Source organism: Salvelinus sp. IW2-2015, unplaced genomic scaffold, assembly GCF_002910315.2.
Source record: "Salvelinus sp. IW2-2015 unplaced genomic scaffold, ASM291031v2 Un_scaffold2888, whole genome shotgun sequence".
NCBI lineage: Eukaryota > Metazoa > Chordata > Actinopteri > Salmoniformes > Salmonidae > Salvelinus > Salvelinus sp. IW2-2015.
Genome location: NW_019944187.1, coordinates 1 through 12,652, shown reverse-complemented (window position 1 = coordinate 12,652; position 12,652 = coordinate 1). Strand labels below are relative to the sequence as shown.

The 12,652-nt window shown below is 44.4% G+C and overlaps 1 protein-coding gene across 1 annotated transcript in view; it reads left to right on the top strand.

Moving 5' to 3' along the window:
* LOC112074944 (piezo-type mechanosensitive ion channel component 2-like) overlaps window positions 1-7,545 on the top strand; it is a 76,529-nt gene extending 68,984 nt beyond the window's left edge. The window contains 8 exon segments of the mRNA XM_070440722.1: window positions 318-476; window positions 1,522-1,669; window positions 1,981-2,169; window positions 2,602-2,697; window positions 2,830-2,999; window positions 6,517-6,633; window positions 6,784-6,863; window positions 7,343-7,545. Of these exon segments, the coding sequence (XP_070296823.1) occupies window positions 318-476; window positions 1,522-1,669; window positions 1,981-2,169; window positions 2,602-2,697; window positions 2,830-2,999; window positions 6,517-6,633; window positions 6,784-6,863; window positions 7,343-7,545 (1,162 nt within the window).
* Window positions 7,546-12,652: the final 5,107 nt, after the last annotated feature.

Sequence of the window (12,652 nt, the reverse complement as noted above, 5' to 3'; positions counted from 1 at the left end):
CCTTGTGATGTTAATTGGTTAATTGGTTAATTGGTTAATTAGTTATGGGATACACTTCTGGATGTTCTTCATCCTGCCCGGAGTCACTGAGAGGTTAATACTCTCCTTCATGGAGTAAATTAGTAAATACATCCAATTTATTGGTTGATTTAATGAATTAGTTGTTGAATTGGTTTATTTTGTAAACATATCCAGTTCTTTCAGATCTCCCTAAGGGGGGTAGGGGCCTCGTGATTGATTAAGAATGTTTCATTAGTAGCAGTGTTTGTCATTAGTAACCTTGCTTATCAGTATTTATACCTCTGTCCACTTTGCAGGCGTTTCAATGAGAACACAGTAGCCAAGCTATGGTACTGTATCAAGTGTATCTACTTTGGGCTGTCAGCCTATCAAATCCGCTGTGGCTACCCCACCAGAGTCCTGGGTAACTTCCTCACCAAGAGCTACAACTACGCCAACCTCTTCCTGTTTCAAGGGTGAGTTAGGACAAGGGGTTTCCCAACTTTATTTTTGGGGCCACAGACCGACTACGTCAACCTATTCCTGTTTCAAGGGTGAGTTAGGACAAGGGGTTCCTCAACTTTATTTTGGGCCCACAGACCCGAATTTGTGAAAGCAAATTCATCAGGTATCCCTCAAAATCAGAACACAACCCCGACTTTAGAATGCGATAAAAAAAATTGCATGCAAGGAGTTTTACTATGACTACTGTAGAGCATGGCCGGACTGCGGTTTAAAAGCTAATTTATAACTTAGAGAACTATTTATAACTTGTCAGAAATGTCCAGATCAACTAGGCCATGTCAGTTAGTTTTTTTTTAAGCCGATAGATATTGTTGCAATGTTTGAGTCACTCAAATATCAAATGAATACACATTAGACATTGCAAAATGTATAGAATTGTAAGAAAATTAGCTTTAAAACCTCAAAATGTTCTCTGTACCTCATGACAAAATGTGTAGAATTGGGGGAAATAAGCTTTAAACCTGCAAAAAAAAATTCTCTCTGGCAACAAGAAGGGAGTGAACAGTACTTGTACCCATAGAAATAGACGTGGTGTGGGATTGGGGGGTCGGGATGTTCCCCAATGATGGAAAGGGGGGGAGGGGGGGGGCCTGAGTGAAAAGGTTTGGGGAACCTCTGCTCTAACCTTGTTCCACAGACCCCCTTGGCCAAATTCATTGAATCTGTTGTAGCAGGGAACCTGGAACCTGGCCAGGTTCCCTGCATTACCTTCGCGAGGACCCAAGTTTGGGAAACATTGAGTTAGGACACTGTAAGGTGTAGTAGGACATTCAACTCACACATTCAACATACAGTAGTATATCACTGTTGTACAGTGTGCAAGTCTCAAATTACTCTCTATTCCCTTTATAGTGTGAACCAGTGTTGTAGTACTTGAGTCCAAGAATCTGACTTGACTTGGACTCCAAGTCACAATTATACTGTATATGAGAAATAGGCTGTGATTTGAGAGCCAGTGTCAAAACACAGGTGTGTTTGTGTGCGTTCCCCTTCCAGGTTCCGTCTGATCCCGTTCCTGACTGAGCTGCGTGCGGTGATGGACTGGGTCTGGACTGACACCTCCCTGTCCTTATCCTCTTGGATCTGTGTGGAAGACATCTACGCTCACATCTTCGTCCTCAAGTGCTGGAGGGAGTCAGAGAGAGTAGGTTGTGTATCCTCCTTGTTCATGTGTCTGTGGGACAAACAGGGGTTCGAACACGAGCTCTGCCCACTGCGTCACTGTTAGCTTAGCCCACTCAGCTAAAGCTTAAGAAGGCGGACAGCCTTCATCCCAAATGGCATCCCAAATGGCATCATATTCCCTATATAGTGCACTACTTTTGACCAGGACCCATTGGCACCATATTGCCTATGGACTATTTGGGCCCTGGTCACTTTATACGGAACAAGGTCGCCATTTCAGAGGTACCCTCAGTCCATAACTATAGTCCTCCTCTCCCCCCTCTCCTCCAGAGATACCCTCAGCCGCGGGGCCAAGCGAAGAAGCCTGTGGTGAAGTATGGGATGGGAGGGATGATCGTCATGCTTCTGATCTGTATCATCTGGTTCCCTCTACTCTTCATGTCTCTGGTCAAGTCTGTGGTGGGGGTGGTCAACAAACCCCTGGACGTCTCCTTCTCCATCACCCTGGCCGGGTTCCAGGTATTGTAAAAGAACTAAGGCTCTACTACTGATAGATCCATCAGTTGATCGGGTTCGAGATTAATCCGTCTGTCCGTCTGTCCATCAGTCAGACAGACAGTCCAGTCTATTAGGACATTAGTTGTGCATTATGGGTACATTGGAATTGACCCAACCTGTTTGGTGACCTGCTGCTCTGTAGATTGCATCCTAATATTGTGTTTTCCAGCCCATAGAGATAGTTAGAGAACTCATCTTTGTAGCTGTGCCATTGTGGCGTTTGTGACAGCACCCACGATTAAAAATATCTCCATTGTGAATTTGTCAATTTTCTTATTATTATTTTTATAATTTTTTAAGTGTATAGCTAATATTGGTGATATATAGCCACCTGTCCATGCTAAAACGGTTTACATCAGAGATAAGTCGTCTATCTGTGTCCATCTTTTCCAGCCCATCTTCACAATGAGTGCTCAGCAGAACCAGCTCAGAGAAGTCTCCAACCATGAATTCCATGGCACCTTCATGAGGTCATATCTCAGCGACCCTGTAAGTGCACGGTTACAAGTATTTTATGCAACTACTATATGTGTCGTCTCACTGGGTTGGTAGGCCGAGCATAGGGTAAATCTCCATTGTAACAGAGGGACAATATTCTCGTCCCTCCTCTCCTCTGTACAGGATGCGATGCAGTGGTTGGAGTCATACATGCCAGAGGACCTGACCATAGCTGAGTTGGAGGGCAGCTCTAACAGTCTGTGGACCATCAGTCCTCCCAGTAGAACTAACATCATGAAGATGCTCAGCTCCAAGGAACAATTCCCCGTCACTTTAGCTTGGTCTATCCAACGGTAAGAACAGTTCCCCGTCACTGTAGCTTGGTCTATCCAACGGTAAGAACAGTTCCCCATCACTGTAGCTTGGTCTGTCCAGCAGTAAGAAAGTTCCCCATCACTGTAGCTTGGTCTATCCACGGTAGAACAGTTCCCGTTCACTGTAGCTTGGTCTGTCCAACGGTAAGAACAGTTCCCCCATCACTGTTAGCTTGGTCTATCCAACGGTAAGAACAGTTCCCCATCACTGTAGCTTGGTCTGTCCAGCAGTAAGAACAGTTCCCCACACTGTAGCTTGGTCTATCCAACGGTAAGAACAGTTCCCGTTACTGTAGCTTGGTCTATCCAACGGTAAGAACAGTTCCTCATCACTGTAGCTTGGTTGTCCACAGTAAGAACAGTCCCCCATCACTGTAGCTGTGGTCTATCCAACGGTAAGAACAGTCCCCATCACTGTAGCTTGGTCTGTTCCAGCAGTAAGAACAGTTCCCCATCACTGTAGCTTGGTCTATCCAACGGTAAGAACAGTTCCATCATTGTAGCTTGGTCTATCCAACGGTAAGAACAGTTCCCCATCACTGTAGCTTGGTCTATTCCAACGGTAAGAACAGTCCCCCATCACTGTAGCTTGGTCTATCCAACGGTAAGAACAGTCCCCATCACTGTAGCTTGGTCTATCCACGGTAAGAACAGTTCCCCATCACTGTAGCTTGGTTTATCCAACGGTAAGAACAGCCCCATCACTGTAGCTTGGTCTATCTACGTAAAAACAGTTCCCCACACTGTAGCTTGTCTATCCAACGGTAAGAACAGTTCCCCATCACTTGTAGCTTGGTCTAACCAGCGTAAGAACAGTCCTCATACGTACTGTTTCACGGTAACAGTTCCCATCACTTAGTTGGTCTATCCAGAAAGTTTCATCGTTGACAGCATTGGACAGATTGGACATCATTGGACAGCATTGGACAGCATTGGACAGCATTGGACAGCATTGGACAGCATTGGACAGCATTGGACAGCATTTTGACAGCATTTGACAGCATTGGACAGCATTGGACAGCATAGACAGCATTGGACAGCATTGGACAGCATTGGACAGCATTAGAAGCATTAGACAGCATTGGACAGCATTGGACAGTATTGGACAGCATTGGACAGCATTGGACATCATTGACAGCATTGGGACAGCATTTGACATCATTAGACAGCATTAACAGCATTGCACATCATTGCACAGCGTTGGACAGCATTGGACAGCATTGCACATCATTGCATGCACGATAGAACAGCAGAGTAGAATGCAAATACATTCGTACCTTCTGATTGGTCCCAGAAACCGATGCGGGAGCTGACGAACAGCCGAGGCTACGGGAGCCTGACGAACCGGCCGAGGCTGCGGGAGGCCTGACGAACCGGCCGAGGCTGCGGGAGCCTGACGAACCGGCCGAGGCTGCGGGAGCCTGACGAACAGGCCGAGCTGCGGGAGCCTGACGAACCGGCCGAGGCTGCGGGAGACCTGACAGAACAGGCCGAGGCTGCGGGAGCTGACGAGTAGTCTATTCAGAAGAACAGATGCTCTGAGTTGTCCTTATTTTAGGCCCTGATCTGGCTATTGCCATATGATCTGGCTATGCCCTGATCTGGCTATGCCATAGCCACATAGCTGAATTAAAATCTAAACGATTTGAGGGAGTACGCACATGTGGCTATTCTGTGTATACGGAGAAACTAACATGAATAACATACATGTCGATCTCCTCTGGCTCAAAATAGAGGTATTGACATGTTGAAAGCACCGGGCTGTCTGTTTAAATGACTAGCACACAGCTCAGATTACCCATGCATAAACCACAAGACATGCCACAAGGGTCTATTTATAACGCACGGGTACTACACGGAGCCATGACTACATGGAACTCGATTCCACATCAAGAAACTCCTGCAAGCAAGTGAAATCAGATTTTTTTTAAACGGATAAAATGGAACAACGCAGACTGTTATCGAGACACACACACACAGGCACACACACTGTAACGTCCGTCGTTGGAATGAGACCAAAGCGCAGCGTGGAAAGTGTTCACGATTTAATGTTCACAAAAACACTCAAACAGAAATGACAAAAGGAGAAAACGAAAGCACACCAGTTCTGTCAGGGAAACAACCTAAACAGAAAACAACACCCCACAAAACCCAAACGCGAAAATGACAACCTTATATATGATCCCCAATCAGAGACAACGATAGACAGCGTGCCTGCTGATTGGAAACCACACACCGCAAAACACAAAGAAATAGAAACATAGATTTTCCCACCCGAGTCACACCTGACCAAACCAAACATAGAGAATAAATAAGGATCTCTAGGTCAGGGCTGACACACACACACAGCACACGTATTTTACAGACACGCTACATTGTATTGTACATATGTTATTTAATATGTCTGGTTGATTTTCTGTGATGTAAATACCTTGATGTGTTTTTTTTGCTGGACCCCAGGAAGAGTAGCTGCTTGCCTTGGAAGGAACTAATGGGATCCATAATAAACCCCAGGAAGAGTAGCTGCTGCCTTGGCAGGAACTAATGGGGATCCGTAATAAACCCCAGGAAGAGTAAGCCGCTGCCTTGGCAGGAACTAATGGGGATCCATAATAAAACCCAGGAAGAGTAGCTGCTGCCTTGGAAGGAACTAATGGGATCCATAATAACCCAGGAAGAGTAGCCACTACTTGGCAGAACTAATGGGGATCCATAATAAACCCCAGGAAGAGTAGCTGCTGCCTTGCAGGAACTAATGGGAGTCCATAATAAACCAGGAAGAGTAGCCGCTCCTTGGCAGAACTAATGGGGATCCATAATAAAAACCCCAGGAAGAGTAGCTGCTGCCTTGGAAGGAACTAATGGGGATCCATAATAAACCCAGGAAAGAGTAGCCACTACCTTGGCAGGAACTAATGGGGATCCATAATAAACCCAGGAAGAGTAGCTGCTGCCTTGGCAGGAACTAATGGGGATCCATAATAAAACCCAGGAAGAGTAGCTGCTGCCTGGAAGGAACTAATGGGGATCCATAATAAACCCAGAAGAGTAGCCACTACCTTGGCGAACTAATGGGGATCATAATAAACCCAGGAAGAGTAGCTGCTGCCTTGGCAGGAACTAATGGGGATCCATAATAAACCCCAGGAAGAGTAGCCGCTGCCTTGGCAGGAACTAATGGGGTCCATAATAAACCCCAGAAGAGTAGCTGCTGCCTTGGAAGGAACTAATGGGGATCCATAATAAACCCCAGGAAGAGTAGCCACTACCTTGGCAGGAACTAATGGGGATCCATAATAAACCCCAGGAAGAGTAGCCACTACCTTGGCAGGAACTAATGGGGATCCATAATAAACCCTAGGAAGAGTAGCCGCTGCCTTGGCAGGAACTAATGGGGATCCATAATAAATACAAATACAAATGATGACCAAGTCAGACTATGTATGCAGCGAATGATCAGGCAAAGGTTATAGATGTTCTGTATTGTCTGAAACAGGAACCAGACTCTGGGAGCGAAGGCTGAGTTTTCTACGGGGAAGAAGGTCATGTTTCTGGATGATAAGACCAAGCTGGAGCTATTCCTACTGCTCAATGGGACCAGAAAAGACGGAGTGTGAGTTTACTTTTAATTCATGTATTTGTCAATTAACTCTTTTTTTTTTTAAATCAAACTACTTTTATTTTAAAAACCAATCTGAAATATTAGTGACTGTATTCCCTTCCCAGATGTTAGTAACAGCCTGTTGTATTCCTCTGTTGCCAGGGTGATAAAACATGGCTTCCCTCGGTATCTCCGAGCCCCTACTGACTCTGAGGCCAAACCCATACAACAGCTGTGTAAAGGTAAAGCAGCATTTAAACATCTCAATACACTTTACACTAGGCAAATATACAATAAAATACATGAAAAAAAACAAGACATTAGTCTATCTCTATCTATATATCTGACTTTCATGATGGTGATGTTATAATGTTGTTAGTTGTCAATCGTCTTGTCTTATCGTGTTAATTGCTTGTTGTCAATAGTGTTATTGTGTAGGGCTTGAATCAATACGTATCGTGGAAGTTCTGCGCTATAGTGCGATTGAAATTTAAAGGCAATGTTCCCGCGTTTGTGAAGACTGCATTCACAGCAAACGCTCAATCGGAAATTACCTTTAAATTTAAATTTGCGCTATAGAATCGAGCTGTGTTTGTTGTCAACCATGCTATTTTGAAGACAAAAGGCACCTTTCCACATTGTGTGGACTAAAGTTTATGTTTATGTTTATGAACATTAAAAACACAATGGTATTATATTGCGTTCTATTTGTTTCCTCCAGAGGAAGAATTCATCACTTTGGCTTTGGAGCGATTCCATAACGACTCAGCGGAGGTCCAGGAGTGGTGGATCGTGAACCAGACTAGTCCGGGAAAGATCAACGTTCGTAGCCCCAAGAATCTGTACGACGCTGGACTGGAGCTCTATGTCTTCAGCGACCAGGTCAGCCCTCCTAGTCTGGGCTTCCTGGCTGGATACGGGTGAGTAGACCAAATATAGCATAGCATCACATGAAATCATGTGAAATCTCTACCCTGGCAGTGTTTGCTAGCTAGCCCATCGTTTTCTCATCAGCCCAACATTTTTGTCTTTGATGAAGAAAGTGTCATAATAGCAGATATGGTCGGAGTACCATTGAATAATAAAACCAATAGCCCGTGGTATGAGACAAGGGTATCTCCACTTCTTTTCACACTTTGTAATTATTTAGCTTTAAAGAGCGACTTAACGCACCGATTCTGGTAACCTGATATCTGTATATATATCTATCTGTATATATATATATATCTGTAATATATATATATATCTCTGTATATATATATATCTGTATATATATATTATCTCTATCTATAGATCTGTATTATATATATTATATATATATATATCTATAGATTCTGTATTATATATATCTCTATCTATAGATCAAAAAATCTATCTATCTTTATAGATCTTATCTGTCTATCTATCTACTGTTCTATAGATCTATCTACTGTATCTATAGATCTATCTACTGTATCTATAGAATGCTATCTACTGTAATCTATAGATCTATCTATATCTTTATATATATCTCTCTATTGTATCTATCTATCTCGTCTATTGTATCTATCTCTCTCTCTAGTTGTATCTATCTATCTCTCTATTGTATCTATCTCTCTCTCTATTGTATCTATCTACTCTCTCTATTGTATCTATCTCTCTTCTCTATTGTATCTATCTATCTCTCTATTGTATCTATCTCTCTCTCTATTGTATCTATCTATCTCTCTATTGTATCTATCTCTCTCTCTATTTGTATCTATCTATCTCTCTATTTCTATCTATCTTCTCTCTCTATTGTATCTATCTATCTCTCTATTGTATCTATCTATCTCTCTATTGTATCTAATCTATCTCTTATTGTATCTTCTCTCTTCCATGTATTCTGTTATCTATAGGATCCATCTCTATTTATCTCTCTATGTATCTACTGTATTATAGACTGATCTATCTATTTATCTATATCTTAATCCACTAAATGGGGAGAAAAGGGATGAGTTTTCTGACGCTAAGTAGAAACCACAGGTTCTGCTCATCATGTTAATTTAATCTGGTTCACTGTTGTTACTGACATATTTGACATTCTGATTACTCAAATACAGGAATAACCGGTTTAAATACGGCAGCCAATGTAAAAACATTCTCTCAGCAACATTATCAATACACAGCATTCTGTAGAGCTGCGTCTGGGTCAGGAGTGTGAGAGGGAGAGCTGCACACGGGTAAGGAAATTAACTTTGGGTTGGGGGTTCTTTGGGGGAGGGAAGGTCTTTGGGGGTGGGGGTCTGTTGGGGGTAGGGAAGGTATTTTGGGGTTGGGGGTCTTTGGGTGTGGGAAGGTCTTTGGGGTGGGGGTCTTTAGGGGTAGGGAAGGTTCTTTGGGGGTGGGGGTCGTTGGGGGTAGGGAAGGTCTTTGGGGGTGGGGGTCCTTTGGGGTGGGAAGGTCTTTGGGGGTGGGGGTCTTTAGGGGTAGGGAAGGTCTTTGGGGGTGGGGGTCGTTGGGGGTAGGGAAGGTTTTGGGGGTGGGGGTCGTTTGGGGGTAGGGAAGGGTCTTTTGGGGGTGTGGGGTTCTTTGGGGGAGGGAAGGTCTTTGGGGGGTGGGGTCTTTAGGGGTGGGAAGGTCTTTTGGGGGTGGGGGTCGTTGGGGGTAGGGACGGTCTTTGGGGGTGGGGTCTTTGGGGGTAGGGGTGGTCTTGGGGGGTAAGAAATGGTCTTTGGGGTGGGGGGGGCGGCGGGTCTTTTGGGGGGGGGTTGGGAAATGTTTTGGGGACAGACCAGACGTTTGACTGCGGCTTGCCAATGGAAGTTAGATCGCTTAACTGCCCTAATTTCTGAAGCCTACAGTTTGATCAGATATAAAAGACCTGCCATTTGCCTTTTATCATCCCAAAGAGCTATCGTTGGAGTATCACTGAGACAGTCCAACATCTGTTGTCCTTTCTGCAAATAATTTACAGCCATTCCAGTTCTCGCTAAAATGCATAGAAGCCTGTCTTGCAACACTGGTTGTGCATGCATGACTCAGCTCCTTGCATTCGCAGTGGAAAGCCAAGAAGTGGACTATTCCAGGATCTTGTGTGAGATCTACGGCCATGAAACAACAACTACTATTCCAGGATGTTGTGGGAGGATCTTAAGGGCCATCAACAACAATCTCTTCCAGGATGTTGTGGGAGCATTAGGGCCAGACCAACAACTACTATTTCCAGGATGTTGTGGGAGTTATCCAGGGCCATAGCCAACACCTACTATTCCAGGATGTTGTGGGAGATCTAGGGCCAATTAACCAACAACTACTATTCCAGGATTGTTGTGGGAGTCCAGGGCCATTACCAACAACTACTATTACAGGATGTTGTGGGAGATCTAGGGCCATACAACAACTAATATTTCCTGATGTTGTGGGAGATCTAGGGCCATAACAACAACTACTGTTCCAGGATGTTGTGGGAGATCTTAGGTGCCAGACCAACAACTACTGTTTCCAAGGATGTTTGTGGGAGATCTAGTGGGCCATACCAACAACCTACTATTACAGGATGTTGTGGGAGATCTAGGGCCATACCACAAACTACTATTACAGGACTGTTGTATGAGATTCTAGGGCCATAAACAACAACTACTATTCCAGGACTGTTGTGGGAGATCCAGGGGCATACCAACAACTTCTATTACCAGGATGTTGTGGGCAGATCTAGGCCATAACCAACAACTACTATTCCAGGATGTTGTGGGAGATCTAGGGCCATACCATACAACTTCTATTCAGGATGTTGTGGGAGATCTAGGGCCATAAAACAAACTACTAATTCCAGGAATGTTGTGGGAGATCCCGGGTCCTACCAACAACTTCCAGTTCCAGGATGTTGTGGAGATCCAGGGCCATAACAACAACTACTATTCCAGGATGTTGTGGGAGATCTAGGCCATAACCAACAACTTACTATTCCAGGGATTTGTGGAGATCTAGGGCATACCAACAACTACTATTCCAGGAGTTGTGGGAGATCTAGGGCCATAACAAACAACTACTGTTCCCAGGATGTTTGTGGGAGATCTAGGGCCATACAACAACTTACTATTCCAGGATTGTTGTTGGAGATCCAGGGCCATAACAAAACTATATTCCAGGATGTTGTGGGAGATCTAGGGCCAACGCAACAACTACTATTACAGGATGTTGTGGGCGATCCAGGCCAACAAACTACTATTCCAGGAATGTTGTTGGGAGATCCAGGGCCATACAATACTACTATTCAGGATGTGTGGAGATCTAAGGGCCATAGGTCCAACACTACTGTTTCCAGGATGTTGTGGGAGATCTAGGGCTCCTAGATCTTCCAAACATCCAGGAATAGTAAGTGTTGTTGGGTATGGCCCTAGATCTCCCACAACATCTGGGAACAATAGTTGTTTGTTATGGCCCTAAGATCTCCCACAACATCTGGAATAGTAGTTGGTTGGTATGGCCTCTAGATCTCCCACAACATCCTGGAACAGTAGTTTGTTGGTATGGCCCTAAGATCTCCCACAACATCCTGGAATAGTAGTTATTGGTATGGCCCTGAGAGTCTCCCACAACATCTCTGGAATCATGTAGTTATTGTATGGACCTGGATTCCCACATACACCTGTAATAGTAGTTGTTGGTATTGCCCTAGATTCCACAACATCCTGGAATAGAGTTTGTTGTTATGGACCTGGATCTCCCACAACTCCTGGAATAGTAGTGGTTTGGTATGGCCCTAGATCTCGCACAACATCCTGGAACAGTAGTTGTTGTTTATGGCCCTAGAATCTCCCACAACATCCTGGAATAGTAGTTGTTGGTATGGCCCTAGATCTCCAACAACATCTGGAATGTAGTTTTGTTGGTATGGCCCTAGATTTCCCACAAACATCCTGGAATAGTAGTTGTTGTAGGCCCTGGATCTCCCAAATCCTGGAATGAGTTGTTGGTAGGACCCGGGAATCTCCACAACATCCTGGCATAGTTAGTTGTTGTTATGGCCTAGATCTCCCACCACATCCTGGCATAGAAAGTTGTTTGGTATGGCCCTAGATTCCCACAACATCCTGAAATAGTAGTTGTTGGTATGGCCCTAGATTCCCACAACATCCTGTAATAGTAGTTGTTGGTATGGCCCTGGATCTCCACAACTCCTGGAATAGTAGTTTGTTGTATGGCCCTAGATCTCATACAACATCCCTGTATATAGTAGTTGTTGGTATGGCCCTAGAATCTCCCAACATCCTGTAATAGTAGTGTTGGATGGCCCTCGATCTCCGCACAACATCCCTGGAAGCAGTAGTTGTTGGTCTGGCCCTAGATCTTCCATAAAAAAAAAAAAAACAACATCCTGGAACAGAGCTTGTTTGTTTATGGCCCTAGATCTCCCACCAACATCCAGGAATAGTAGTTGTTGGGTATGGCCCTAGATCTCCCACAACAATCCTGTAATATAGTTTGTTGGTATGGCCCCTGGATCTCCCACATACATCCTGGTAATAGTAGTTTGTTGGTATGGCCTGATCTCCCACAACATCCTGGAATAGTTAAGTTGTTGGTATGGCCCTGGATCTCACACAACATCCTGGAATAGTAATGTTGTTTGGTCTGGCCCTAGATCTCCCACAACATCCTGGAATAGTAGTTTGTTGTTATGGCCCTTAGATCTCCACAACATCCTGGATAGTAGTTGTTGTTATGGCCGTAGATTCACCAAGATCCTGGAATAGTCCACGTCTTGCTTCCACTGGAATGCAAGGAGCTGAGGTTCATGCATGCACACCAGTGGTTGCAAGACAGGCTCTTGCATTTGGCGAGAACTGGATGGCTGTAAAATTATGCAGAAAGACAACAGATGTTTGGACTGTCTCAGTGATACTCCAACTATGCTCTTTGGGATGAATAAAAGGCAAATGGCAGGTTTTTATAATCTGATTCAACTGTAAGGCTTCAGAAAATTAGGCAGTTAGGAATCTAACTTCCATTGCAAGCCCCAGTCAAACTGTCTTGGTCTGTCCCCCAAAGACATTTCCCACCCCCAAAG